The sequence below is a fragment of the Silene latifolia genome, chromosome 4, assembly GCF_048544455.1.
Source record: "Silene latifolia isolate original U9 population chromosome 4, ASM4854445v1, whole genome shotgun sequence".
NCBI lineage: Eukaryota > Viridiplantae > Streptophyta > Magnoliopsida > Caryophyllales > Caryophyllaceae > Silene > Silene latifolia.
The window spans coordinates 4012305-4039412 of NC_133529.1; the positions used below are offsets into that span (position 1 = coordinate 4012305).

At 36.9% G+C, this 27108-nt stretch overlaps 1 protein-coding gene across 1 annotated transcript in view; it reads left to right on the forward strand.

Annotated features, from left to right (window-relative positions):
• LOC141652617 (serine/threonine-protein kinase ATM) overlaps positions 1-26748 on the forward strand; it is a 48156-nt gene extending 21408 nt beyond the window's left edge. The window contains exons 31-79 of the mRNA XM_074460161.1: positions 101-286; positions 1487-1608; positions 1703-1772; positions 1899-2026; positions 2133-2274; positions 2964-3104; positions 4949-5047; positions 5135-5181; positions 5749-5941; positions 6029-6250; positions 6465-6536; positions 8946-9015; positions 9313-9430; positions 9530-9653; positions 9823-9966; positions 10819-10929; positions 11396-11443; positions 11542-11646; positions 12975-13061; positions 13814-14122; positions 14227-14342; positions 14861-14927; positions 15050-15124; positions 15195-15314; positions 15466-15630; positions 15711-15809; positions 16443-16594; positions 16676-16877; positions 16971-17018; positions 17181-17264; positions 17817-17900; positions 18671-18751; positions 18894-18983; positions 20452-20514; positions 20708-20848; positions 20994-21050; positions 21272-21331; positions 22436-22530; positions 22610-22718; positions 23426-23515; positions 23606-23685; positions 23765-23843; positions 23971-24017; positions 24096-24195; positions 25160-25291; positions 25391-25525; positions 25607-25672; positions 26017-26160; positions 26381-26748. Of these exons, the coding sequence (XP_074316262.1) occupies positions 101-286; positions 1487-1608; positions 1703-1772; positions 1899-2026; positions 2133-2274; positions 2964-3104; positions 4949-5047; positions 5135-5181; positions 5749-5941; positions 6029-6250; positions 6465-6536; positions 8946-9015; positions 9313-9430; positions 9530-9653; positions 9823-9966; positions 10819-10929; positions 11396-11443; positions 11542-11646; positions 12975-13061; positions 13814-14122; positions 14227-14342; positions 14861-14927; positions 15050-15124; positions 15195-15314; positions 15466-15630; positions 15711-15809; positions 16443-16594; positions 16676-16877; positions 16971-17018; positions 17181-17264; positions 17817-17900; positions 18671-18751; positions 18894-18983; positions 20452-20514; positions 20708-20848; positions 20994-21050; positions 21272-21331; positions 22436-22530; positions 22610-22718; positions 23426-23515; positions 23606-23685; positions 23765-23843; positions 23971-24017; positions 24096-24195; positions 25160-25291; positions 25391-25525; positions 25607-25672; positions 26017-26160; positions 26381-26458 (5397 nt within the window). The 3' untranslated portion in view covers positions 26459-26748. The remainder of the gene's footprint in view (positions 1-100; positions 287-1486; positions 1609-1702; positions 1773-1898; positions 2027-2132; positions 2275-2963; positions 3105-4948; positions 5048-5134; positions 5182-5748; positions 5942-6028; positions 6251-6464; positions 6537-8945; positions 9016-9312; positions 9431-9529; positions 9654-9822; positions 9967-10818; positions 10930-11395; positions 11444-11541; positions 11647-12974; positions 13062-13813; positions 14123-14226; positions 14343-14860; positions 14928-15049; positions 15125-15194; positions 15315-15465; positions 15631-15710; positions 15810-16442; positions 16595-16675; positions 16878-16970; positions 17019-17180; positions 17265-17816; positions 17901-18670; positions 18752-18893; positions 18984-20451; positions 20515-20707; positions 20849-20993; positions 21051-21271; positions 21332-22435; positions 22531-22609; positions 22719-23425; positions 23516-23605; positions 23686-23764; positions 23844-23970; positions 24018-24095; positions 24196-25159; positions 25292-25390; positions 25526-25606; positions 25673-26016; positions 26161-26380) is intronic.
• Positions 26749-27108: the final 360 nt, after the last annotated feature.

Here is a 27108-nt window from a genome sequence, read left to right on the forward strand (position 1 = left end):
TTTGGTCATTTGTTTTGATGTTTTTCTTTAGTGCCAGTGACTCTAATTCATAGTTTCATCCTGTATGTGCTGACATGACATTGATTTTACATACAAGCAGCAAACTGGGCAGACTGTACCGGCTCTAGTTATAAGTTACTTTCCCTCGGTGTTTTCAATCTGTATGGTATTGCACTGCTGTAACAATTCTGAATCGCAAAAGGCATCAGCTGTGCTACAGAGCAAAGTTCTGCAGTTTGCTGTTATATCTGAGGATGATAGAGACATGCTTATAAAGAAAAATATGGTTTGTAATTCTCGTTTGTAAGTTTACGTATCTTACCTGATTTGGTTCAAATGTTTCGTGATGCATGTGGTCTGCACTTAGTTTAAAAAAGCGCGCCTTGAGTGCGCTTAAGACGCCTCAGTGCATTTTAGGTGCGCCTTTTAGACAAGGCTAACTAGTACGCACTTTCTGTATCTTTTAAACAAGGCTCACCATTTCTTTTCACCATTATTCCTAACTTTACTCCTTGACATGTTAGCCAACTTTAAAAGGCTATTATTGCCCAAAATTTGATTTGGAAATTACAAATTTGTTATAAAAAATAGGGCGCCTCGCATCCAAAAGGCGTTCGCCTTGCGCTTTGCTCCTCGTCGCCTCGATCCTTCAGCGCCTCGGGGCGCCTTGCGCATTTTCAAAGTAAGGGGTGTTTCAAAAGAAACAGCGAAACCCTGTTTGTACTGTGAGTTTCTTCATATGAATACACATTAGTTGGAGTCCATTGTGGACTTCAAAATTTCCCTATATCTAGTGAGGTTTAGACCCTCGGGTTCTTTTTGCAGGATTTTTTTTTTGTTATGATCAAAGTAACAAATAAACATGGCTTTACTAGTACTACATATCTCCTGTGCTTGTTATCATTATTGGGAAATTCTATGTTGTACCCTTGGGTTTTTGTGGGTTTTCTAAGTTGTACCCCTGCCTTTTTTACATTCTATTGTGTACCCCTGAACTCCACCTTATTCTCAATAAAGGCCTCCTTCAATTCTGTGTTAATCCTCTCCTTCTCCCAACAACTCTTCTTCAACCTCCATTCTCATCTGTTAACATCACAGTACCCACCTTTGTCAGAAAGATTACAACCCTTTAACCACCACAAACTACCATTAATGACTCCTCTATCAAGCAGGTAGTGATGATCAAGGTTTCATGGATTGTTGGGTAGGCTCGTATATTATTGGGTGGGTCTAATATGTAAATGAGTGAGTTGATGAGTAATTGGATGGGTTAATTGATGGAATAGCGGATCAACTATTGGTGGGCTAATATGTAAATGAGTGGGTTGATCAATTTAACGGATCAATAAGGTCTGGGTATATATTATTGAATAGTGTATAGAGTTGAGGGCTACGTCGTAAAATGTCAGAAAGGCAGGGATACAACTTAGAAACCCAAAGACTCAGAATTATTCGGTTTTTTAATTGCTATTTTGTGTGTGTACAGGTTACTATTGTCTGCCAAATCATCAGTCTTGCTTCGTCTACTCCAGACACTCAGATTCCTTTTTTTCCAAGGGAGCATATTGAACTTGCAGTTCGGACAGTTGTTGACGGTTTTCTGGATTTGTATGATCTCTTTCCTGAGTTAGTTCTAAGTGCTATTTTATTTTGATATATTCTTCAGTGATAGACTGAGACAGTTTGACTTGGTCATTTTCAGGGATAATTATAATTCTAGTGAGGGCGTGATAGACAAGATTAATATTTTCCGGCCTGACAGAGTTTTCATGGTATCCCCCCCTCCCCCTCCCCCTTTCTTTTTATTACTTTTAGATTGCATACACCAGATATTGTAAGGTTCTTTCTAGTTTCTCTCATATCCAGCTGTTATGCCTTTTCTGCTCACTTGTTTTCAGATCCTTATAGAGCTACATTACAAAGTAACAGCAGCAGTTAATCAAAGACATGTAGCTCATCATTTAGCTGGAGTTGAGGTCCTTATACGTATCCTTGGGCATAGAGTAGCAGTGGCAAGCACATATTGGTGTGACATTTCATAAAATTTAGTTCCAATTTTCTACCTCTCTGAGTCCTTGTTAACATCTGGTTTTCATGGGTTTTATCTCACATTTTCTTTGGCTTGTTTTCAGCTATCTGCTCAACTTGGTTGGTCAATTTATCAGTATTCCGTCACTACAAGATCAATGTTGTCGTATGATTTCCCTCTTGCTCAAAATGTGTAAGAGTAATATGTCTGAAGAGATCACTCGTGTTCTTGGAGAACAGTTACAGGTTTACAATTTTTTTTAACTCAATTTTCATCTTGGGTCATTCGGAAATAGCCTTTTTGTGTTGCTAACAGTCTAACACAAGGGTAAGGCTGCGTACATCCGACCCCCCCTTACCCCGCAATTTGCGGGAGCCATTGAGGCACTGGGGTAATGTTGTTGTTGTTGTTGTAATGGTTAATATGTATGTATTCAGTCCCTTGGCTCTACTTAGAAGTAAGGCTGGAACCTCGTCAGTCTCAACAGTGAGAAGATGTGAAGTATAAAACAGAGTTTCATTATAGAAATGAACCTAAAAGAATGAACTGTGATAAGGGAGAAATATGAGGTTAGAAAATGCCACTCCATTCGCGAAAAAATCCTTCCAAGGAAATTATAGCAGCTAATTTGTTTCCTAGATGGAGTTCTTACTTCAGAAGAGAACTAGTAGAAAATATTTTACCGAAGCCTTACAGATTTATAGGGATGAAATCACCAATGGCATGAATGTCTCTTCTATTAGTATAAACCTTGATTGCTCTATAACCCGAGTTACTTTTTTGGCTGTTTGTGAAAATGAGAATGATTTTGATTTTGGTTTTTATACTTCTGTTGGGACATTCTAATCTGTTTCATGTATATTCTTCTCTTTTCCGAAATTGTCTATGGTATCTGAAACAGTTTGTGGCATGATCATTTCTTGCTTCTGTGCAGTATCTGGTGTCAAAATTGGTTTCTTGCTGTATTCCATCTGGATCTAATGCGGAAATTTCCTCCCCATCATCATCCCAAGTGTTGTCATTGCTTCACCTCCTGATTGTGGATTCTGATCCATCTCTTCATGCCTACATCAAAGTAAGTCTGTGTCCCGTGGTTGCTTTAGCTTTGAAGTTTTAACTAGGAATTTTTTAGTCACATTATTTGATTGTCTGATCTATAGGTCATGTTTTTTTGGCTGCATATTGTACTCCTTGGTATATTTGCTGGGCAATTCTAGAGCTTTCAATGATTGTTTGCTAGACCAAATACCTTGCATAATACCTGGTGACTGCACCATGTTTCAGGCTGACAGCTTCCTTCCATTGAGCCTTTTAGTTATCTACTGGTAATCTATTTAGAGAGGTAGCATTATGAGATTCATTTTAAAGACAAGCACATGTTGGCTCATGTCTTGTCCTGATTGGTTAGCCACTATTGTGGACAAGTTCTGAAGAAGTCTGAAAATTATATTTGCATTTGACACTAACTAGGTTGTTCTATCTTAAGCTTAATTGAGTAATTTCAAGAAGGAATACTTGTCAAAATAAATTATAAGAAGAAAATCAAGGAAGTGCATTAGTGCACTATGCACCTATGAATCAATTGCCAGTTAAAAAGAACGGGAAATTAGCAATATGAAAATTATAATATCACCCTAGTGCAACAAAGGCTTTGGCCTATGGCAGGTTAGGGAGAGTCGAATGTATGCAACCTTACGTTCCTGTTGAAAATTCAAAGGTTCTCTTTCCGAATGACACGTTGAAAAACTTCACAGCATAAGAAGTGCAAACAATTTATTGAGCCATTTTGCTTTATTCCATCATATTCCAAAGCCAAAAAAGCGTGAATCTTTTTCTCCATTAGAATTTGAAATGGTGGGTTTTCAATTTTTGATAGCAAAAGATGACTAATTTACATGTGGATCTACTATGATCACCATTGGATCTCGCCTTAGAAACTCGGGCAATTATCTTAAGACACAAAAATGAATCAAGAGTTCAATACAAGTTAACCCGTTCTTAGTCATTGCATTTACAAGGATAAACCTCACTGGAAGATCTCTTGAGCCTTTCAAAGGATAAGCTTTTTATCATGTAGAGGAAGCGTGTATAGTTTTGTTCAGTGAGAAGGACAGAAGAAGTAGCTGTTAGATGCTGTCGTCGACAATTGTTGTCTATGAATTTATGAGAATAGCTTCTTGGATAGTTTTGCTATGTTCAGCTTGCATTGATCTGAGCAGACTAATAATTTTTTAGAGGATGTTGGCATGAGTTAAGGTCGTGATGAGCTCTAACGAAAAAGTTTCTGGCATGTGTATCTCTAGGGATATTCGCAAAGGTAATCAAGTGGTTCTTTGTTGGAATTGGGTGGGTGGGTGGGTGAAACAGTTAAGAAGATGATCAATGTGGAGCTGGTTGTAAACGAGTTTTACACGTTATAATATAAATCAATCTATTCATGGCTCCATTGGTTGGCTGAATCAGTTGCTCAGTGGGATAAGAAGAGTAGCTAGCTAGTCAGTGTTCTTAGACTTTTCAAGGCAGTATATACTGTTGGCCGTTTACATATGAAACCCCATGCACTGTCGCTGGTTCTGCAGACGCCACCTCGATTGCACCTTATCACAACTCTGCAGTCTTCAGTCTGCACTCAGATCTTTATTTTCATCGTTTACCTTGAGACCTCTTGAACACCCAACATAGAATCTCGCAGAACTGCAAATTGTGATTTGTAGTCAGTCTATCTAGGCAAGCTGTCCACTTGAATATCTTCTTTATGTCTTTTTGCTATTTGTATGTTGTCAACAATTCTTGTTGACTGGTATAAGCCTTAGTAAATGTGAGTTTACATAGGGGGCTGCTTAACAATCTCTGAAACTTGTTTACCTTTTGAAACTCGCCTATGCTTTACACTGTAGTCTTTGTTCATCGAACTTGTAGGAAATTGAACCATTCCCAGATTTAGAGGAATTTCACACAATAAAGACATTCCATGGTGAATTATGTAGAGGGTACTCACCAAGGGACTACTTCTTAAAGGTAGGAACTACCTTATTTTTTTAATTAATCATGCTATTTTCTCGATTTTCATGTCCTTGGATATGAGACGTGGACTTTATATTGCAGTTTGTAAAAAGATCTTTGGACCTTCCACCAAAGCTGCTTCTTTGGAGGTTTGTTTATGTTCATGCATCTCTTCTATTTTTTCGGAATGGTTAATCTTTCAATGTGGTACACATTTGGTTGAAAGCTGAATAACATGGATAGTGAGTAGTAACGGAAGAAGGACAAAGTGTGTGAAAGCGAGCTGCGAGTCTCTTGATCATCGAATGTAGCACAAAAATGAATTAATGCGAATTCTTTATCATGCTGCAAGTTCTTTTTTGTGAGGCAGCGCCACTGGAAATTAGGCTTGAATAACAAGAAAAAACTAAAATTATGCTTGACATTTGAAGTTAAATGTTTATCCTGGACCAGCAGTCGCCTATTTCTTCTATTGTGGATGAAGTGATACTAGATAGTTCAAGAGTGTAAGGCCTTACCTTTGTTTGCTATACTTCTGGAAATGAGCGTTGGCCTTCTTGATGTGTCTCTTATGTATATGTAACTTTCACTTATCAAGTTAAGAACAAGAATCACTGATTCATTGTTCTAAGAACGTTGCCGACTAGGACGGAGAATTTAATTTGCTGACACATTAACTGGCAGCATGCTAATCCCAGTCATTTTAATTGTTGTAGTCTCCAAGCTTTTCACAGAAAGCTCCTTGACCGGGAGAGCTTTCTGTCAGCAGAAGATGTTGAAAGCAATGCTTTGTCTAGTGACTGGTATTCTGATGGTGAAACGGTGCAAGCTGTCTGGTCACTTGTGCGTTTATGCTGCTTGCCAGATGCTGAGAAAGTTCGAGCTTTAGTGTCTGATTTGGTTTCTAAGGTTTTCAGTTGCTTCATGCTATTCTGATGTTTTGTTGTTGAAATTCTTTTGAGTCACTCTGTATTCATGGTGTTGCTCTGATTATAGGTTGGAATTGGCGATCCCCGTTCAGTTGTATTTCATCTACCTGGAAATTTACTCCATATGAGTGGTCTCAGAGCAGCGCACAACAGCGATTTATCTAGAATCAATTTCGAGTTTGATGCCGTTGCATCAGATGAGCTGTTAGTAGCTCTTATTAGGAAATTGAAGAATTACTTGATGGATGATTCCGTTAAAATAGTTGATTTATCATCTCAAACTCTTCGTGTGAGTTCATTAATTATTTTTTTAGCTTATGCTTTTGGTTTAGCTGTTCATACTTTGCCAAACTTTTGTTCTGACTTGCATTTCATGATTGATGTGAATATAAAGTGCTTAACAAGATATATAAACACATTATGGTCTTTGTGTTGCACAAATCCTCAATCTGTTCAGTGCTGCTACCTGCTAAATTGATTTCTTTGTTTCCTTTTTTTGCCAGGGAATCCTTTCTACAGAAAGAGGCATTAGGGTGTTAGGGTTATTTGATTCTTATGAGAGATCTCTTATTGGGGTAAGTGCAGTGTATATGCGCATCTACATATTTAAAATTTGGTGGTGTATTTCGTAGTTAATATACTCCCTCCATTTTTTATTTCACCCCATTTCTTTTTGCACGGTTATTAAGAAAACCGATTAAAGAATGTAAAAGTGATGAAGGAGATGTAAGTGGGCCTTGTTAATAGTAGAAAATGGATTAAAGAATGAAAAAGTAATGAAAAAGCAATGGCAAATATTGTAAATACACAAGTGGGATAAGGGTACTTTTGTCATTTGGATGTCTAAATAAGGAAAGAAGAGAAATGGGGTGAAAAGAAATAATTTGCCAAAAAGGGGAAATGGGGTGAAAATAGGAAAATGGAGGGAGTATAATACTAATAGCTAGACCTTCATTGGTTGATACCGGAGCCACATACTGATAAGCATACTTGAATTACTTCACTCTGAACCTGACTTTAAGAAAAAAATTCTCTCGTCATGGGGTCCTTAGTAAAGTTTTGGGTTCAAGAAAAGCTCCGAAATTATTGCTTTGGCAATCACATGCCTACCACTTATTGACCTGTGACAGAATGGAAGTTACAAAGAATTGAGGCGTCACTTTTTTCTAGACTTCCTAATGAATATATTTTGGTTCGGAGCCTGATCTGCCGATTCTGTGACTTGGTTTACGGGATGGAGTTCTTGTTTATGTTAAAAAGGTTGTTATTGAAGTGCTGGAAACACAATAAATAGCTATGGGTATACTTATTCATTGAACGACCCCTCCTTCAGAATTCAGATTGCCTTTTTTTCGTAATTGCTCATTCATGGACGCATTTTACTCTTTCACGGACTTTTTGCCATTTATTTTCCTTACCTTACCCTTCCCCCAAAAAACAAAAAAACAAACACTCTAATTCTCTTCCTCACAATATTAATCAAATCTGTCATGAAGCAACTATGAACGCTAGTTCTCATGTCGATCAAGTAATAATCTCTTATTTATGTACTTTATTAAGGATGTTATAGTATTAGGGTTGGTCTTTACCACTAAAAAAGAAGGCCCGAATTCACGAAAGGAAGAATTCTCTTCACAGTGTCATTGTTGACAATTGCAAAAGAACACCCTTTATAAATCTTTGCTCAATTAACTCTAGATGCGTCATGTAGTGTTCGGTAGTGTTCTTCATCTGTCGCTATCAGCACAACTTGCCATGGAACGTTTCTGCCGAGATTGTGGGAGGAGGATCTGTGAGATCGTCTGATAATGGCCGGTCTGAGGAGGTCGTCAAGACCGGCCATGGCTCAGGGGAGGCGGCGATGAGGATAGTGCATGGTGGCTTACGGGTGGTGGTGTTTGGATGGTGGCAGTTAGGGTGAGAGAATTGAATTGGACAAAAGAGTAAATGAAAGAATTAAAATGAGAGGGTATAATGGTCATTTATGTCCATAAAAGAGTAAAATCCGTCCTTGAATGAGCACCACCCTTTTTTTGAATTGCCTTTTCTCTTTTGTATGATTCCTACTGACTGCATGTTGGAGATTTATATTTTCAATTTTACAAGAGGTTGCTTGTGCAAAGGTTGAAAATGTTTGGTTGATCACCTCTTCCTTTTTTGGTCCTTTGGTTATTTTCATATGTAGATTTAACTTTGTTTCAGGTTCTATTTTTCGTCTTTAGGTTGAAATGTTATTTAGGTCTGAGAATGAGGAATGATAAAGATTTGGTGCAATGAGTGTAGGATGGCACTTTTGAATTTAATTTTCGAGGGCCAAGAGTTTTCTTCTGTGGATGTGTAATTTTCTTTTTGATATTTAATGCATACTTCAAGCCTAGCTTCATCTCCAAAACATACCTCGTCTTTACTTTCTTTTATGTATTAAGTAACTCATGATTGTGCAAGGGTGATATGTATAATTTTTTTTGTTTTTTTGTAATCTACGTTGTTTCACTTATCGTCAACATTTTTCATTACCTACGGGGCAAAAGATCCATTTTTTGGTTCCAATTACGTGGAATAAAGCAAAATAGCTTGCTATATTGAACACGCTTCTTTTTATCGTGGAATAGTAATCAGTCAGTTTAATTCCCGAGTAATTCTCATTATGGTCACCTGAAAACTAAAATAGCCTCTTTGTGGTGTTAACCACTTAACCCAGGGCTAAGGATCCGTACTTCTGACTCTGTACCTGTTATATGCAGCGGTGGTTGTTATTGTTGTATCACTTACTATCAAGGACAAAATTATCGAGGACCTGCCTGTGCTAAAACATTCCCATGTCATTTCTTTCAAATTCTCTAAGAAAGGTCTTTGACTTTTAAGTATGAGTTCTTCGTTATTGATAAGGTTGAAGTAACCAGGCCCAAAAGTTTGTGATGTGCCTGTTTCATTTTCTCTCTCTTTTCATAAACTTATATGTTGCTGATTATTGTGCGCTGTAGGTTCATGGCAAAGGTGTCAACTTGCAGCTGGTGGAGAGTATTCTTTTAAATCTGCAGAAGAAGTTTGCAGGTACTCTTTTATGAAGTTGTAGGCAAGGAGAGAAAATTGACCCTAATTTTAGTGTAATAGTTTTATTACTTGAGGTTTACATTTACTTATTGACTGGGTGCTTCCGTTGCATGTGGGAGATTGACGTTCATTTTCCAACACTTTGGAATCTTACAATCCCACAATTTGTCAAAATCAGAAATAATAATAAAAAATGGGACTCTCTTAAGTAAAAGATGAAAAGAGTCCTGCAGGAGCTTGACTTGAAATGTTATTTATAATTAGAATATCTGATTACTCATCTGAAGTTATTAACAGCTGAAGGAAAATCCTTGGAGGATTCGTCACTATGGAGTACGTGTGACAAAACATTTGATTTGTGGATATGTCCTCTTGTTTACTCACTCACTCACTATTGCACTGATATTACTCTACGGTAAATTTCTGATTTCTCAAATTTGTCAGTCAGTTTTAATTCTTAAGCAGCTTTTTGCTTTCATCTAGCTCCTATCTTTTCTCATTCGATATATGCCAGATTATGCCAAGATATTGTTATGGTGAAGGCTGAAATTGCTGAGCTCTTATTACCGAGCATCATGATCAATATAGCTGGAAGAAAAGATTTGTCCATTGATCTTTGCAAACATATATCAGTCAAGGTTCTCAGTTCACTTGCTTAGCTGCTCCGTCCTTAAGCTTTGGTTTCCTTGTTGGGGTTTTGTATTACTTAAGTAGCCGTGGTTATCAGTACTGTTTGGTCAATGTTGCTGTTAAATCAAACAGAGCACTGTTATGCGGCACAATAATGTATTTTCATATAAAACGCAGGTGGAGCAACATATACTGACAGAGAGAAATAAGCTGACTAAGTCAATCCAGGTGATGTTGGATGCACTTAATGAGCTTCGTCTTTGTCATATATTGGAGAGCGATGGTAGAGCTTTTTCGTCACCTCAACCAGAAAATTTGAAGGTGAGAATTATCAACCTCTTAGAAAGAGGTGGCCTAACCTTTCGAATATTACTGCACATAAACGAAAAATGTTCACTACTTTCTTTCAAGGATGGCTCTGGTTCTAGTGTTTTCTAGACACATTTTCATTTGATTAATGCTTAAAAACTGGATGGTAACATTGGAAAGATTTTTATGCACGGGTGTGTATCCATAATAATCATTATTGTTTCTTGGCATATACTGCGTATGCTATTAAAGTTGATTATTAGGATATCAATTGGAAGGGTAAAAAGGAAATATTTATAAAAAATGACACAGCTGGTGGGTTATATCCTATAATAAAATCTATGTGCTTTCTGAACCCATTGGTCGAGACAGGGATTGAGAGATTTGAAATGTCCTATAGCTGTGTAGTTTCAATTATGAGGGAGTCTGTGTTGGTGGAAGTATAGCTATGTTTATTGAATGAAGATCCTTGGTTTAAACATTTGACACCTTGAGGGAACAGGCTCTTGTTGGAGATACCGATAAAGGTTTCTTCAGTTGTCTTCCTTCAGGTATACTTGGTTTGTTCAATCTTCCTGTTGTGTGAGTCCAAGTGTAAGGTTTGGGTTATCGTTCATTAATGTCTCCATGACGCATCTTCATTAGATACCATGTGCATGATTTTTCTGGGGTGGGTTGAGGCATCTCTTTCCTTTTGAAGAGAGTTAGTATCAGTGTTATTCTTCCGGAGGGGTAAAAATAAGAATGACTATTTGTACACCTTCTCTTTGAAGAGAAAATAAGAGTTGGTATCAGTGAGGACTGTCTTTTAAGCAGTATGTGCTTGATATTCCAGTTATTCTGAACATTGTGTTTGTTGTACAGGCTTCTCGGTCCTCATCTGGGAGTAGAATAAAACATCGAGCATCTCCCAAGTCCCATGAGTCAGACCCAGCCAAGAGTGCTGCGACAATCTCGACCAGGTTGTGGGATAAGGTGTGATGTTTGTACATACACATTAATTGCTGCTCGTATTTACACTGCATTGTCTTTTGCTTGGCCTGCAATTATTTCTGGTATAAGATACATTCAGACTCATAATTGCCATTGGACATTTGCCCTATCCCCTTGGTGGTATGGATCTCGTAGTTCAGACTGCTCGTATTTATGCTTCATTGCCTTTTGGTTGGCCTGATTTTATTTCTGCCATAACATACATTTAGCCTCATAATTGGCATTGGACATTTGCCCTAGCCCGTGGTTCAGCTGATCTAGTTAGTCATGCTCTAAATATTATACATATCAAATATTTTTCTCATATGTGTCTTCAAAGACAAATGTTCATTATTTTTGACTAGGGATATTGGACACTGGTCTCATTCTATTAATATCTGTTTAGTAACTTCAGATTGCCTCACTGATTTTATGAAAATAAGTGTAGCGTTTTTTTCCCTTTTGGTAGGTGTATTGGCTCATTATCGATTATCTTACTGTAGCCAAGTCCGCCCTTGTAAGCATCAATATTCTTATACGAGTATCATATTTTCCTGCTTGTTTAGCTTCCATTCTTATAACATTTATTATTGATATTAATTCGATAATGGACAGCTTAGTGGTTCATATTTCACTGCTCTGATGTATGTCGAATACTGGTGTGAAGAACATTTCAACAGCCTTACTCTTGGAAAACCCGACTTTTCTCCTGTTGAAACGGTAAGTTCCAAGTATTCCAGTTTGGTTACATATTACTTACTTTTACTCTAGAAGGAATATTTCAAGAGAGCCCTTACCAATGACAATCATGCTTGCATCGTGAAAATCGAAAGGTTTTTGGTCAGTTACTTGAGTTTAATTGTCAATTACTTATTTTGACCAAAATTTTGCAAATTATTCCCTTTCATTGTTTGTGTGTAAAAACACGCTAACTTGCTTTTCGGCGAAATAGTCAACTTTACAACGTTGACCACCAGAACCACGTGCAATTTGCTTTTGGTTACCTCTAGGCTCTACCATCTGGAGGACATCTATCGTCGAACTACTCCCTTTTAACAGCACATAGTCTGCATTGTCTATTTAGAAAAGATTTATAGTTAACTCACGTGATTGTTTACCCAAAATTAGGAGGTAAACTAAACCAGTTGCATGCAAATAAAATGAAGGGACCAAAAAAAAGAAGTTTTCATGTGCCTACGCTGGTAAATGCCAGACAGTTGACGTTTTGCACCGCAATGTGGGTTTGGGTAGTGTTAGACAGAAAAACTTGTTTTTAAAAGGGCGGACTTATAAAAAAAATTAAAGGGAGTGTGTTGCAGAAGTTAAACGGGTGTGTTTGAGTATGACAAATGATTCTGAAATTTACCCTTCTATTCAAGATCAAGTCTTAGCCCCAAAATTGTTGTTCTCTGCTAACATAAATCATCATTTGGAACCGTCTGTATATGATAAAACAGCGAAAGAAAATGAAAAGAGAAAGAGGGAAATTATGATACAAAGTTGTGTATTGTAAAAGTAATTTAATTGTGTATAGTAACCATCTTTATCAAAAGAGAGAATTTTAAGTAGAGTGGAAAGTGCAACTGAGGACTATTTGTAGGGTTAACTACTGGGGATGGTTGGCATAACTGGTTTTGTGTTGAGTCTGCCTTTGGATAATGAAATATTTGAAGGTGAAGTGGTTCGGCCAATGTTCAGAATAAGATTCATAATGTACAGTACGAATATTTGATATAAAGACTAATTGATGTGTGACTGTGTGTTGATAATACTTGAATTAATGCAATGGAGTTTCAAAACTAAGATATTGACGCAATTAATTATAGTTTCCCTAAATAAAACTGGAGAGATGAAATGAATCCTAATACTATTAGCATTACCGTAAGTGCCATCCGGGTTGCTCTATGGGTCTCTATTTAATATGTAATGCGTTTGTTGCAATTTTCGTTCTTTGTTATGGTTGGATATTGGGGGCTTCTGTTGTATCGGTCTGTTGTCGATAAGTTCTATATTAAAATGACAGACTCCCATTTTTTTGTATTTTGCAGTTGGCCTATCATACTGAGATACTGCTTTCAGCTCTCACACAGATCAATGAGCCTGACAGTTTATATGGGATTATTCAATCACATAAGGTCTGCCAATAGAATTCAAATTGTAAAAACTTTATCCATGAATAGTTTGTAGCATTCTTAATAGAGTGACTATGATGCTTTAATTGTCTAGTCTAATCTGATTGTAAGTGTGTGTTATTCCCCTCGTTTTATGATCAAATTGAGCTTCAAATATTTTTTAGCCATCTCCTAGTTAAAAGTATAACATTATTGGGTCTCAAGTCTCAACCTTTAGCTTAAGCTTTTGGTTCAGATGGTTTTCTCACATTGTATCCTTGGAGCCTCCAATTGTCACATCTGGAATCACAGCACAGGATATTCACTTTTCAAGCCCGCTTGAGGGGGTGTATTAAGTATAACACCATTGCTTGAGCCTCAACCATCAGCTTAAGTTTTTGGTTCAGACGGTCTTATCACACCTAGCAAACCGTAATGTTACTCGTATCTGGAATTTCGTCATGCACAGATCCTGTTCAGAGGGAACTGTTAAATGGTGTAACTTTTTGCGCTCCTTACGTTTACTGTATAAGCAGTTCAAAGCCTGGCTGCTAGGTGTAGCAAATTGTAGGTTCCAAGACAGACACTCTAGTTTTTATATGCCAAGTTGGTTTGTTTTGCTATGTTTTTGTTTGACATTTCAGTAACACTAGTTGGTCTTTCATTAAGAGAGGACGGGGAGAACTACGTGCTTATAAAATATATGAACTCGTGAAAGAACTATCTTTATTTTGATAACTGACTTTTGATTTTCTGTTGTTGGCTTCATTGTGAAGCTGACCTCTCAAACTTTGACTTTCGAACATGAGGGTAACTGGAGCAAGGCTCTTGAATATCATGATTTGCATGTGAGATTAGAGAAAGAGGACAATCCTCAGAAGTATTTATCGCATGAGAGTAGTGGACAAACCAGTGGCTTGTCTTTCCCTAAAGCAGAACTTGAGATGCAGCAAAGAAAGCCGTATAAGGGAGTCATTAAGTCTCTGCAGCGAATTGGGTGTGCACATATTCTTGATCTATATTGTCAAGGATTGATTTCTCGTCAAGGCGAGTTCCAAGATGATCTGGAGTTTGTGGAATTGCAGGTCAGTCTTCTTGAGGATTTAGTTGGTTGGTTTAGTGCACTATTAATATGTTTATGTTGCTATATCCTAACTTTCATTGCTTAAATATGATGAATGATATGCAGTATGAAGCAGCTTGGCGTGCGGGCAACTGGGACTTTTCTCTATTTAACATACGAAATGATTCTGTAACATCAAATGAGCTTCTTAGATTCAACCCTTTCAATCAAAACCTGCACAGGTAACCCTTCTTTTTGAGTAGGTGATAAGGATGCCAACAAGTTTGTTATCTTTTGTTTTTGCATGTAGTCTTCAAAAATATTATTTTTAATTTTTCAATGTTTATTTGCATTATTCTTGAGGGTTACTTTCCAAAGGGTTAGTATATATAATATATAGACATAAACTATGAATGTCATCTAATGCTTCATTTGCTCCTTGCATTACATTTGTTTCAAAAAGTTAATGCTCTCGGTATTTCTCATTTTCATTGACCGGCTTGCCGACACATGATTGTAAGCAATACTAGATGAGCTCTATTCTACTAGTCCCTAACCTTGCCTAGGCCCCTTAATTAGTCGCTAACTACCCACTGTGTTTGTGTCTTGTTCTAGTACCAGGACAGAGTTTCTTCTAGGGGTACACATTTCAAACATAGGGGCTTTTTTCATGAGCTTCTAATAACAACATACTTGAAAGTTGAAAGAAGTATATTTTTTGTTTGATTTATTATTAATTTTGTTAGCTTCATTTTGTCAGTTGTTTGAGGGCATTACAGGAAGGAGATTCAAATGAATTTGATGAGCAATTGATGGACTCCAAACAGGTGAAGTATATTCATACAACTTCAAGGGAATTTCATCTTTATTTTTTGAATTTTTGTCAATACAGGAGCATATACATGCTAGTGTGCTTCATAGTGTTAAGACCATGTATTCTATCTGTTAGGAGCTTATGCTGTCCCTTTCTCATGCAAGCGAGGAGCGTACAGAGTATATCTACTCAACAATAGTCAAACTCCAGGTACGTTATATTAAAAACTTGTTTCCTATATTATGATATGACCTTCTAATCCTTTGGGATCACCATGTAGATCCTAGATCATCTGAGCTTAGCTTGGGATTTAAGATGGGGAGTTTCACCTGGAGGCGCAAACTCACGCGGGAAGAAACCAAATGTTTGTTCTGAACCTACTGTGCCCACCATGGATCAGGTATCTGTCCCACTGTGCCTGACTAATTTCATTTTTGAATTAGGATCCTCGTTCTTTTTTATTATGGTTTTGATTATTTGCTCAATACTAAGACACTTTTATCATTTAACTTCATTCATAATCCTCTATCTTTCCGTGTATGTTATTAAAGCTGTTTAGACTGGACACTCAATGGGGTTGCATTCTGAAGCAGACAAAGATGGATATGAATTTGTTAGAGCCATTTGTGGCATTCAGGAAAGTCCTCGTCGAAATCTTGGGTTGTAAGGATAGCTTACTTCAGCATCTTTTGCAATCTTCATCTGTCCTCCGCAAGGTATAGTCTAAAAGCATATAATGTAGATACTATGTAGACATTTTTTCAAGTATGCTTTACCTATGATAAATTTTGTGCAGGGTGCTATGTTCTCTCAAGCTGCTGCCTCCTTACAGGAGTTTAAAGTTATGTGCATGGAACTCGGAGGCGAACATACAAATTTGTACTGGCTTGGCAGGGTAAACTTTCCATTTGTCATTTTGACTTAAAAGTGCTACGAAAAGAAGAATGCTGTTTTACAATGGTTAGGAGCTAACTGGAGTGGTCTTTCATTCTTTCATATCAAGACACTATGTTTGTATATCCTGTGGGCCAATCCTTGTTACTAAGAAATAATCATTTTATTAAATTAGGAGGATTTAAAAGTAATCACATCAATAATTTGAACTCTTTCCCTATTTGGTAATCAATGTTCTCTCTATGTCTTGAGAGTCCTTTTCAATAAAACAATCAGGATATATCTTTTCATATGCTTCTTCTGGTTGCGTACCTGTTTGCCTATATCTTTTGTTTGCCCTATTTGACTCTAGGATGTTGAATTACCCCAAGTCTTTGTTCGTGGGATATGAGCTCCATGTTACTGTCAAGTCATCTCACTGGTTAGCACTTAACAGGATATAAACGTAGTAGTAAAATTGTAACTCCATGGATATTCAACATTAGTTTGAGGCCCTTTTCTCTTTTTTCTTTATTGGGGGGGGGGGGGGGGGGGTGTGAATAAATATTGAAGAGGTATCAAACAGCACTACCTAGGGTTCCATTCAGATCCCCTTTAGTTTTTGGTCTTCTGAAGCATTTGAATCGTACTGCAGCTGGAAGAGGCAAAGCTTCTGAGAGCACAAGGTCAGAAACAGATGGCTATCAACCTAGGAAAGTATATTGCAGAACTTAATCAGTCAAATGAAGAGTCGTCAGATGTTCATCGCTTGGTTGGCAAGTGGCTGGCGGAAACACGATCTAGCAAGTTTGTCATCTCTTCTGGATATGTCTTTTTTGCATTTAACTGTTGTCACTCTTTGGAAATCTTATGTCAGAATGGATGCAGCTCAAGAACAATCTTGGAGAAGTACTTGAAGCGTGCAGTGTCATTGGCTGACGAGCACAAGGCTGTGAGTGGAAAGTATTTGGAGAGAAAATGTCGGACACATTTTCATCTTGCACATTATGCAGATGCATTGTTTAAAACTCATGATGAAAGATTGAATTCCAATGAATGGGAAGCTGCTATGCGTTTGAGGAAGCATAAGGTATGATTCATTAGAAGTAGGGATTCCGGAAATAAAGAAAAGGGGGGCACTATTTTTTTGACGGTGACTTTAAGGGAATTTGTACTTCTGCAGAAATTGGAGTTAGAAGCACTCATCAAGAGATTCAAGAGTTCGGCAAAGGTAGGTTCACATTATCCCTCTTCTACATCGTTTTCCTCAATCCCCACCTGTCAGCTATCTTCAGCCAGCAATTTCTCCTAAGAATATTTTCTTTTTTGGATCTTGGTCATTTTTCAATATATGCACTCTATATTTACTCTAATTTATTTTCTTTGTAAATAGGGAGAGAAAACAGACTATTCACTAAAAATACAGGAGTTGCAGAAGCAACTTAGTATGGATGCTGAGGAGGCTCAAAAGTTACAGGTAGTTGATAGCCCATGAAAGTTCTGATTCTTTTAATCAAATTTTGTTAAGATCAACCCAGTTATTTTATTGCACAATTGATCACAGCTGCAATAATAAGCTTAATAAAGCAACAAATACATTCTTGATTTTTACATAATTTATTATGTTAGTTATTGAAAACAGGCCATGCCTTATACAATCATACAAGCAATTTATTTGCATTGAAAAATACCAATTTTCTGTTGCAATTCGGGTCTTGGTTCTAGTGATTCAGGCTGGGTCTGTTTTGACAGTATAGTAAAATGTAAGCAACCTAACTCGTGTTTTAGACACACGGGGATGCTTCCAGCCGAGCAATTTAACAAATGCCTCCAGACTTCCATTAACCAAGTGCTATTTCGCAATATAATAAACACAGATTTCAGTGACCAACTGACCATTTACTTATTCTTATATCTTCTAGAACCATGGAATAGTTCTTTTTGTATCCATTGGAAATTTTAAAAAAGTTCTCTTACAATAGATTTTTTAAAAATGTGTTTATAGTTAACATATTTTTTTATACTTCAGGATGACCGAGACATTTTCCTGAACCTGGCGCTTGTCGGGTATAAGCATTGCCTTGTAACAGGGGATAAGTACGATGTCAGAGTGGTAAATTCTTGATTAATATTGTAAATTATATAATTTGTAGATCTTTCTTTCTTTAGTACTTCACTTAGGGTGAATGTAGCTCTTATGACCCTTTCCATTTGTTGAGGCAATGAATGCGGGTACCTTTTACACCTCAATTCATAAGAGGGACACTGGGTTAAAATGTTCTCTTTAGTGTTCAATTATTCTTCATTACTGTGTGTTCTCTTTTACATCTGACCCCTCCTACCCCGCAATTTGCGGGAGCCATTGAGGCACTGGGGTCATGTTGTTGTTTACTGTGTGCTAGTGTGTGGAGGTGTTGTGAATCTGGGAATTCGCCATTGCATAGGCAACTCTTAGGAAAAGCCTTGCGATGGGGAGACTGAAGAGCTCTGTACTTTGTTGTTAGGTGGATAGTGTGAAATTGTGAATATCACCATTGGTGGTGACAATGGGTGTGGGAGATGATGACTTGACAGAAAGGGGTTCTTCTCATGCAAGGCCTTTCTCAGTTGCGGCTTGTTTTTTATTGGTCACTTACAGCTTAAATGCGTAGTGTCGGCTGGGTCGGATATATACTGCCCTAGGATCTGCAGGATCAGTCAAATATGATCAAGTATCGATCACTGGCCGTATCTCCAATCAATATTTGCTACACATTTACTTTAAATCTACACTTTTTTTCTCACCAGAAAATTGCACAAAATTTCTTTTGTATGAAATATATTTTCACTTAGATAATTTTGTATAAATCTAACTTGACATCTTATCATTGGCATTTGTTTCAGGTATTTCGGCTTGTTTCTCTCTGGTTTGAACTCTCTTCCATGCAAAACGTTATAACTGCAATGGCTAATACTGTTAAAGAGGTGAATTTTCTAGGCGTGTTTGCTGTATCATGAGTTTATTTGGTTGGTGATTTGATTTCTGCTGTTGCATGATCCGTCCAAGTTTTTTTCTATGATAATTTGTTGTTGATACTTTCTCTTATGTAGTGAATTATTTTTGCAGGTCCCATCGTACAAGTTTATACCACTTGTCTACCAGATAGCTTCTAGAATGGGCACCTCAAAAGAGGTTCAAGGTCCCAATACCTTTCAGGTACATTTGAGTGCATAAATGTGTTTCATCATTGAGTCTGTTGGGTTGCATTCTTTTAGAATTTAGTATAGGAAAAAGCTATTAGTGTAAGGGAAAGAGGAGGCTTCCAAATGGGAAATATAAGTGCTTTCTGTACTAAGGACCAGCAGGAAAGTGTTTAATTATCAGTGACACATGCTACTGGAAAGCAAGATATGCTCCATTGTTTTCAAGTAAACTAGAAATTCTCATAAGAACTTGATAGCTCCACCTTACAAATTAGGAAACATAATAATTTCATCATCTCTCATATAGAAGTGCTCACAGCAGTAAGAAACTGCTGATAGTTGAAATGACCCAAAGGCTACTGGAAAGGATGGTATACTTTGTTTTGAGTTAATTGGGAATCCGGGTAAGCACTTCGAACCTCACAAGATTTCAAGTTTTACAAATAAGAAAATCTCACCTTAATGCATATTTGTATGTAACAGCATAAGTTAAATTTCCCCATCTCCATCCCATTCATAATGTCAAGTGTAGATAATCGCTTAAAACAAGCGCTTACTTGCAATGAACAACTTTGTATGAGAATTCTGTCGATTTACATAAACATAGTATAGTGATTAGGTCCGGGAATATTATTTTGACAACATAAATGAGACAATTTTTTTTCTTTTTTGCTTTACCCTTGGGGAATAGGGATAGTAATACCATTTCACAAAATATTTGGATGAAAAAAAGGAGAGTAGAAGTAAATGATTCCGGTTCTAGCGATTAGATTTGAAATATTAAAAACATGTTGATGCATCAAAAAATTAAAAGAGAATACTTGGAGGGAACTCAAGTGAAAAACGGAACTCTGTCACTAAGCAAAGGAAAACAAGAAAACCTCTCTTGTAGCTCGTTACGTAAAGGATTTTTGACTTCTGAAGACAATGATAATATGTTTCTGTTAGTTACAGTGATACCATGGCTTTAATGTAATGAGATTTGTGCTAAAGCATTATTAAATCTATTTGGTAAAGCAAAGGTCAGATGGAGATGTTTCCCTTGATAATATTTGCTTCTGACAATAAATGGAAGGAAAATTAACAATGAGCAGGGTGAGACAGTGATGGCAATTATGTCCTCCACTCCTCCCTTAATAACGTGCTGTTGGACGAGACAATATTGTGTAAAAAGTGTCTTTTTGTCTGAAGGGAATTGGATTTGTTAACACATTTCGGCTTGGAAAAGGTCGTAGGCCTAGTAATTAGTTAGATTGATTGGATGTCTGATGTGCCCTGCTGGCCTGCTTTCAGATCATGGTGAATATTTTTTCAGCTTAACCTTCAAGTTACAAGTAAATTCTTGGCAAACAATTTTGTTATAGTAACATTTTTATTGACTAAAATAGCCTAGAACTGGAAACGTGTGCGCACACTGTATCAACTTCTCAAATAAAGCTATGTTCAGTAATATGTGTTATGTATTCTAATACATCATGCAGTCTGCTTTGGCTTCGCTTTTGAAGAAAATGGCTATTGACCATCCGTATCATACGATCCTTCAGGTCAGTTCACACTTACAATAACTTGATAAGATACAGTGGACTTTATTTTAAACACATAGTTTACGTCTCAGCCTTTGGTGAAAGGAAAATAAGATGTTGCTGCCTGCTGCTGCCTTTGATTGTTTTCGGCGTGTTATATTTATCATCTTTTTTTGGGGGGTTTTCTTTCTTATCTCACCTTTCTTGGCACTAGCTTTTGGCTCTTTCAAATGGTGATCGAATAAAGGACAAACAGCGCAGTAAAAATTCATACGTGGTGGATTTAGATAAAAAGCATGCAGCAGAAAATCTCTTGGATGAATTATTGTCGCATCATGGGAACATTATAAGACAGGTATTTCTGTTTCTAGGTATTTGCTTGATGTTGCTACTGTGCGAGTTTCTGGGTTTTTTTTAAAACCGCCAGATGCTGAATTTGCAATCCACTTTGTTCATAGTGCCCGATAAATTTAATTATTGGTGTTATGTGTGTGTTGCAGATGAAACAAATGGTGGAGATCTACATTAAACTAGCAGAACTAGAAACGAGAAGAGAGGTCTCAGTTTGATCTTCTTATTTATTGGTTTCATATTTTTTTCTCTCTGATAGTTTTGTACATCAGCCCCCCCGTCCCCTTCCTTACCATCAGCGGAAGCCTTTGAGGCACTGATATAATGTCATTGTATCATTTGTATGTTTCTACAATATTACTTTGCTATTCTTTCTATTGTTTGGTTTCTGTCCTTCCTGATATAGTGTATTTTATCTCATTAACAGGATACCAACAAGAAGATCAGCCTGCCTAGAGACATTCGGAGCGTACGAGAACTTGAACTTGTATGTTTTCTTAAAACCGTGCTTGCTTAGTTTTGTAATGCTTTACCATGACAATCTTGAACTGCTTAAAAAATGTCTTATGGAGCAACTTTTGCCAGAGGATTTTTTGCTCCAGCTCAAATGGATGTATAGTTCCCCAATATTACAATTGTGTTAATTCTATGTTGTTAGTGTATGTTAATTCTAGCTTGCAATCTACATTGAAACTGACAACCATTTTCTGTTTATCGGGATTGTTGGACCAGTATTAAGGAAATATTCAAAGACTTGTTTTTTTTTTTTTTTTTTTTGGAGCAGTTGTCATTCACTTTCTTTCTTGATGAACTTATGCACCAAAAGCTTTTGCTTGGCTTGGAGTTCATCTCTGGAAAAAATTACTATGCTTTTATTTAGACCACATGAGGAGAACAAGAATTGCCACTGTCATTATCTAGTCTTAAAGTGCTAAAAAACACAGATACTTGGGGGTAAGTCAACAACTACAAATGCAGGTTCTTTCGTAGTATTTAGCCTGCGTTATCCACATTGAAAAGATTTTATTTCATTGAGTGTCTCACTACACTGCCTAGGTTCTAGAGTAGCTCTATGTCAACTAGTTTCTTTACCCTTTTAGAAAATTTCAGGACAGTCATTTTCTTATGAGAAAACAGTCTGTACAAGTCGGTGACATGGTAATATGAGTTGGGTGCCTGTAATGATTATTCACATTATTGCTCTTGTAAAAGTAGAGAAAAGTATGTAAGGCAGTAAGGGCGCCGGTGGTGAACGCTTCGTGCTGTAGAAGGTAAAACCTATTTCACTTGATAGTAACTGGAATGGTGATTACTTTACTCAACAAAATGGCACCATGGAATCAGATGAAGATGGTGTTGGACTAGAATGTACATAGGCTATCTAACATGTTTTAAGGGTTAAAAGATTAAAATTTTGTGCACACTCCTGTCAATATTTAGTTCTGTTACTGAGGTGTCAAGAGTTATCTTATGACTGCTTTTGGTTAATAATTTGGTATGTTATTTTATATGATCAATTCCGGTCATTTTTCCATTTGCTGATTTATGAGATTTTAAAAAAAATTAATAAATAAATAAATTGATGTTTCAGGTGCCTGTGTTGACCTCCAATTTACCTGTTGATTGTAGCGGTCTGTATCATGAAGGGACTTTCCCTCATTTCAAAGGATTAGCTGATTCAGTTGTGTATGTTCCTTATAAGTTCCTCTGTTTGTTCCTTATTTCATTGCTGAAGCTCTTCTAATCCTTGTTGGTGGCATTACAGAGTGATGAACGGAATCAATGCTCCAAAAGTTGTACAGTGCTATGGTTCTGATGGTAAAACATATAGGCAGTTGGCAAAATCTGGAAATGATGATCTGAGACAAGATGCAGTATGCTATTTATCTCGAATTATAGTTTTCTGATTTTCTCTTTCTCTTGTTATCTTTTCTGATCAGTATTATCTGCATCTTAAATTTTTGTTAGTTCACAGGACTACAGGAGGGTTTCAGTAAAAATGAGTAGGCAATATTTCTGGTGATGTTGATATTGCTCCAACTAACACATCCTTACGAAACACCTTGCTTTTTTAAGAGAGATATTTTTGTTTAACCTAGAGGACTGAAGGAATAGAGCATCTGTAGTTCTGTTTGACAAAAAATTATTGCTGTTCCTGGTCTACTTCAGGGGAACAAAAACCCACCAATATACGCAGCGTAGATAAAAATACAACTCAACCTTCCCTAAGTTTCAATGATATATTGGCAAACATTTTCTCGGGCTGTCAATTGAACTAGGAGACACCAAGAGTTCAATAGCCTTAAATAACACGAACTGACTCCATCACCTTTTAGAATTTTCTATGAATGCCAAGAGCATTTTTGCCTTGATTGTAAAAAATAAAAATGTGCAGTGTGAATTTTTATACTGATTATAAAGTAAAATGTCAAGTTCCTTGGCGAAAATCTTGAGGATTTGTTAGAGTCAACTATTTTTCTTCCTACCTTGTTGACTTAAAAGTTGGATAACTGTAAGTCATAAATTGCTATCGGCGAAGTCTTGCATGTGTTGAAAAGTATTCCATGCTTTATTTGAACAGGTCATGGAGCAATTCTTTGGCTTGGTAAACACCTTCTTACACAACAATCGAGATACATGGAGAAGAAAGCTAGGTGTACGTACGTATAAGGTGTGTATTTGTCCTGCCGAGATAACTTGGACAAATTACGGAAATAATTTGTAGGAACAGGTGTCTTAAATGACAGTGTAATGTTTGTAGGTTGTTCCTTTTACCCCTAGTGCTGGCATCATTGAATGGGTAGATGGTACTCTTCCCTTGGGTGAATATCTCATAGGAAGGTCAGTTTTCATGCAGAATGATTGTGTTAACTGTTTATGTTTATAAATTTCCTAGAATTCACACATTTTTATTGGACAGTTCACGTAATGGAGGAGCACATGGGCGCTACGGTGCTGGGGACTGGTCATTTGCTAAATGTAGAGAGCACATGATGAATGCATGTTTCTTTCCTCCTTGTCACTTGATTTACTATCTTGTCTTTTTTTTAGTTCATATAACATCTAATATTATGCCAGCACAACAATCTTGGACAGTTAAAACTAATTTGTCTATGTACTATGCAGGCCAAAGACAAACGTAAGGCATTTCGTGATGTGTATAAAAATTTCAGGTACTTGAATATTTTCGATATCAAAATGCTCTTAAAATCAGACCGCCATTTGGCTGACACTGCATGCCCTTAATGCAGGCCTGTTATGCATTACTTTTTCCTAGAAAGATTTTTGCAGCCAGCTGATTGGTTTGAAAAAAGATTGGCTTACGCGCGAAGTGTTGCAGCCAGCTCAATGGTTAGTAGGCTTAGTTACTGCATTTAGCGTTGCTTTACTTATTTTATAGCAAAAATTATAGTAAGGAATACATAATGTTGCCTGTAGGCTTACATCAAGTCAAGACAATCACTGAAGCATTTAGATTCCGTAATAAAGTCACTTAAATTAATTTAGCTATTTTGAACAAAATTATAATAGATTTGAGTCCCTGACTTAGCCATCTTATAAAATCTGAAGCTACTTATAATATGTTTTTGAAAAAAAAAAATCGAGCTACCTACTATGTGCTTTGATGAGTTTGCGGTTGCCTATGATGAAAATAAGGAACTAAATTAGAATTTTTACTTCTACATTGTGCTTATCTAATGCTACTCTGTACTTCGTAAGTTGTGCCCATTTACAACTTTATCGCTATTAGACCAAGTCCAGTACAGAGTAAAGTTGATCACAATTCTCTCATGGTCGATAAAAATATGGGAAATTCTAGCTGACATGCTTAAAATAATCAATAACCTAGAAAGTCTGCTAGTAGAGTTTTTCCATATATCGTAATCTAATATCTCCCTGAGTTCCGAAAAACTTTCAAATCAAAAACTGTGTGTTCTCTTATTTCAGTTCAGTTAATGTTGTGAAATTGTTTGCGCCAATAGGGCCCAATATTGACGATAAGACATACAGAGTATTTGCAAGCCACTCCAATTATATCTGACACAGAATTCCACCGACAACTCCAGCTAACTGTCCATAAATTTATATGATGACCAGCTTTATCATGTTAATAAGCTCTGAGATAGACCAATGCATTCATCACTCATCATATAATCAAGAACCGTGTTAGAAATGGCATAAAACTAAGGAGTCATTCACCTTTTCAAGTCCTCGTCTCTGTACTCTAGGGCCTCAACTTTGTTTGCAGGATTTTAACTTCTTTTATTTAAGAGTATTTTCCAAATGTCTGTTCCTTAAGGTTTCTTTTCATTAGGTTGGCTATATTGTCGGACTCGGAGATCGGCATTCCATGAATATCCTAATTGATCAGGCAACCGCGGAAGTTGTTCATATAGATCTTGGCGTTGCTTTTGACCAAGGATTGATGCTAAAAACACCAGAACGGGTTTGTTTCTATATTATGATATCTGACAATGTTCGCTTTATTTCAACAACGTTCGTGATATAGGCTACTTGAACATGTCTGCTCAAATGTCTTTCACAGGTCCCATTTAGGCTTACACGGGACATCATTGATGGGATGGGTGTTACAGGGGTCGAAGGTGTGTTCAGAAGATGTTGTGAGGAAACACTTGATTTGATGCGGATTAATAAAGAAGCACTTCTAACGATTATTGAGGTAATGCCGAGTGAAGAAGTTTCTCATCATGTCTGGTTTCTAACTACTACTTTGAAAATTTACTACCTGCTTGTTTTGCAGGTTTTTATTCACGACCCTTTATACAAATGGGCGCTATCCCCATTGAAAGCATTACAGAGGCAAAAGGTGAATAAGTTTGTAGATATTAATACAATGAATATTGTTGACGATTGGACGTGTGTGAATCAGCGTGTGAACATTATTATCATCTTGAGTTTCTAGATAGAATATCAATAGAATTTGTGTTTTTGACTTTCTGTTGATTCATGGTAGTGTTTAAGAAGGAAACATCTGAAATCGATACTTTTCTGGGTTCCTTGTTTCCAATATGCTATATGATTTAGCATCCATTTGCATTATATGATTTTTTCATTTTTTTTTCCCATTCTGAACAGATATTTCTTGAAGGCTATGGTAAACTTCACTTTCCATGCACATTATATATTCTTATCAAATCTTGTCCTTGGCAGGAGGGCGACGATGATATAGAAACAAACTGGGAAGACTCTCTAGATGAGTATGAAGGGAATAAGGATGCCGCACGCGCCTTAATGCGCGTCAAACAGAAACTAGACGGATATGAAGATGGTGAACTGAGAAGTGTACACGGGCAGGTAGATTTAATACTATATTTCTCTCGTTGAAGTAAATTCTTGTTGCTTGTTGACACTCCCTTTACCTCCGAGGCTCCGACCCATATTTAATCACTTATCAGGAACAACAAAACAAAAAACTTCAGATAACAAGTTTCAATAGAGCCATTTATCCAATACGGTCTCTTAGTTTACTCTAGTGCAATCTGTTTTGAATTACAAAACTATTTTCATGATTCAGGTTCAGCAACTGATCCAAGATGCTATCGACCCAGAGCGACTGTGTAATATGTTCCCGGGATGGGGTGCATGGATGTGAGTCTTAATCTTTTCGTTTTTGTTTTCCTTTCTAGTTTCTGAGCCGCTCTGCTCAATTTTGATATTGTATATACGGCGAGGAAAGTGTACAGTACGATTCTTCCCCATATACGATTCTTTCCCATATTTGAAGGGAAGAGTTGTACAATTCTTGAGAGACAAGGAGTTTAGGCAACTTTAGACTGAAATCAAAGAAATCATGATGAAACATCAGGAAGTTGATTTAGTTTTCCTTATAACGAAATAGAACTAGATTGATCACCTAGATAAGATCAGCTTATGCAACAAAAATATTACCCCGATATCTTTAGGGCTTCCGGCTTCCATGTATGGTGGAATAAAGGAGTGATTTCGTAAACATATCTTTTTGTTAACAGCACAGAAAGATTGATTGTGAATTGCAGAAAATGAAAACTACAGTAATAGGTTAGTCTAGACTCTAGTGGTTAAAAAACTTCAAACGAAGGAATCGTGAACAATAGATCACGGGTTCGTATCTCCTTCCCCATATATTATACTAGCCTTGCGCCTCAGCTAAGGCAGAAAAGAAAATTATTGAGCCATTTGCCACCTTCCAAAAACTACTAGTTTAAGAATGTCTAAACTAGCCACAAAGTTTGCATCATATTTGCTTCTCAATTATATAGCCAG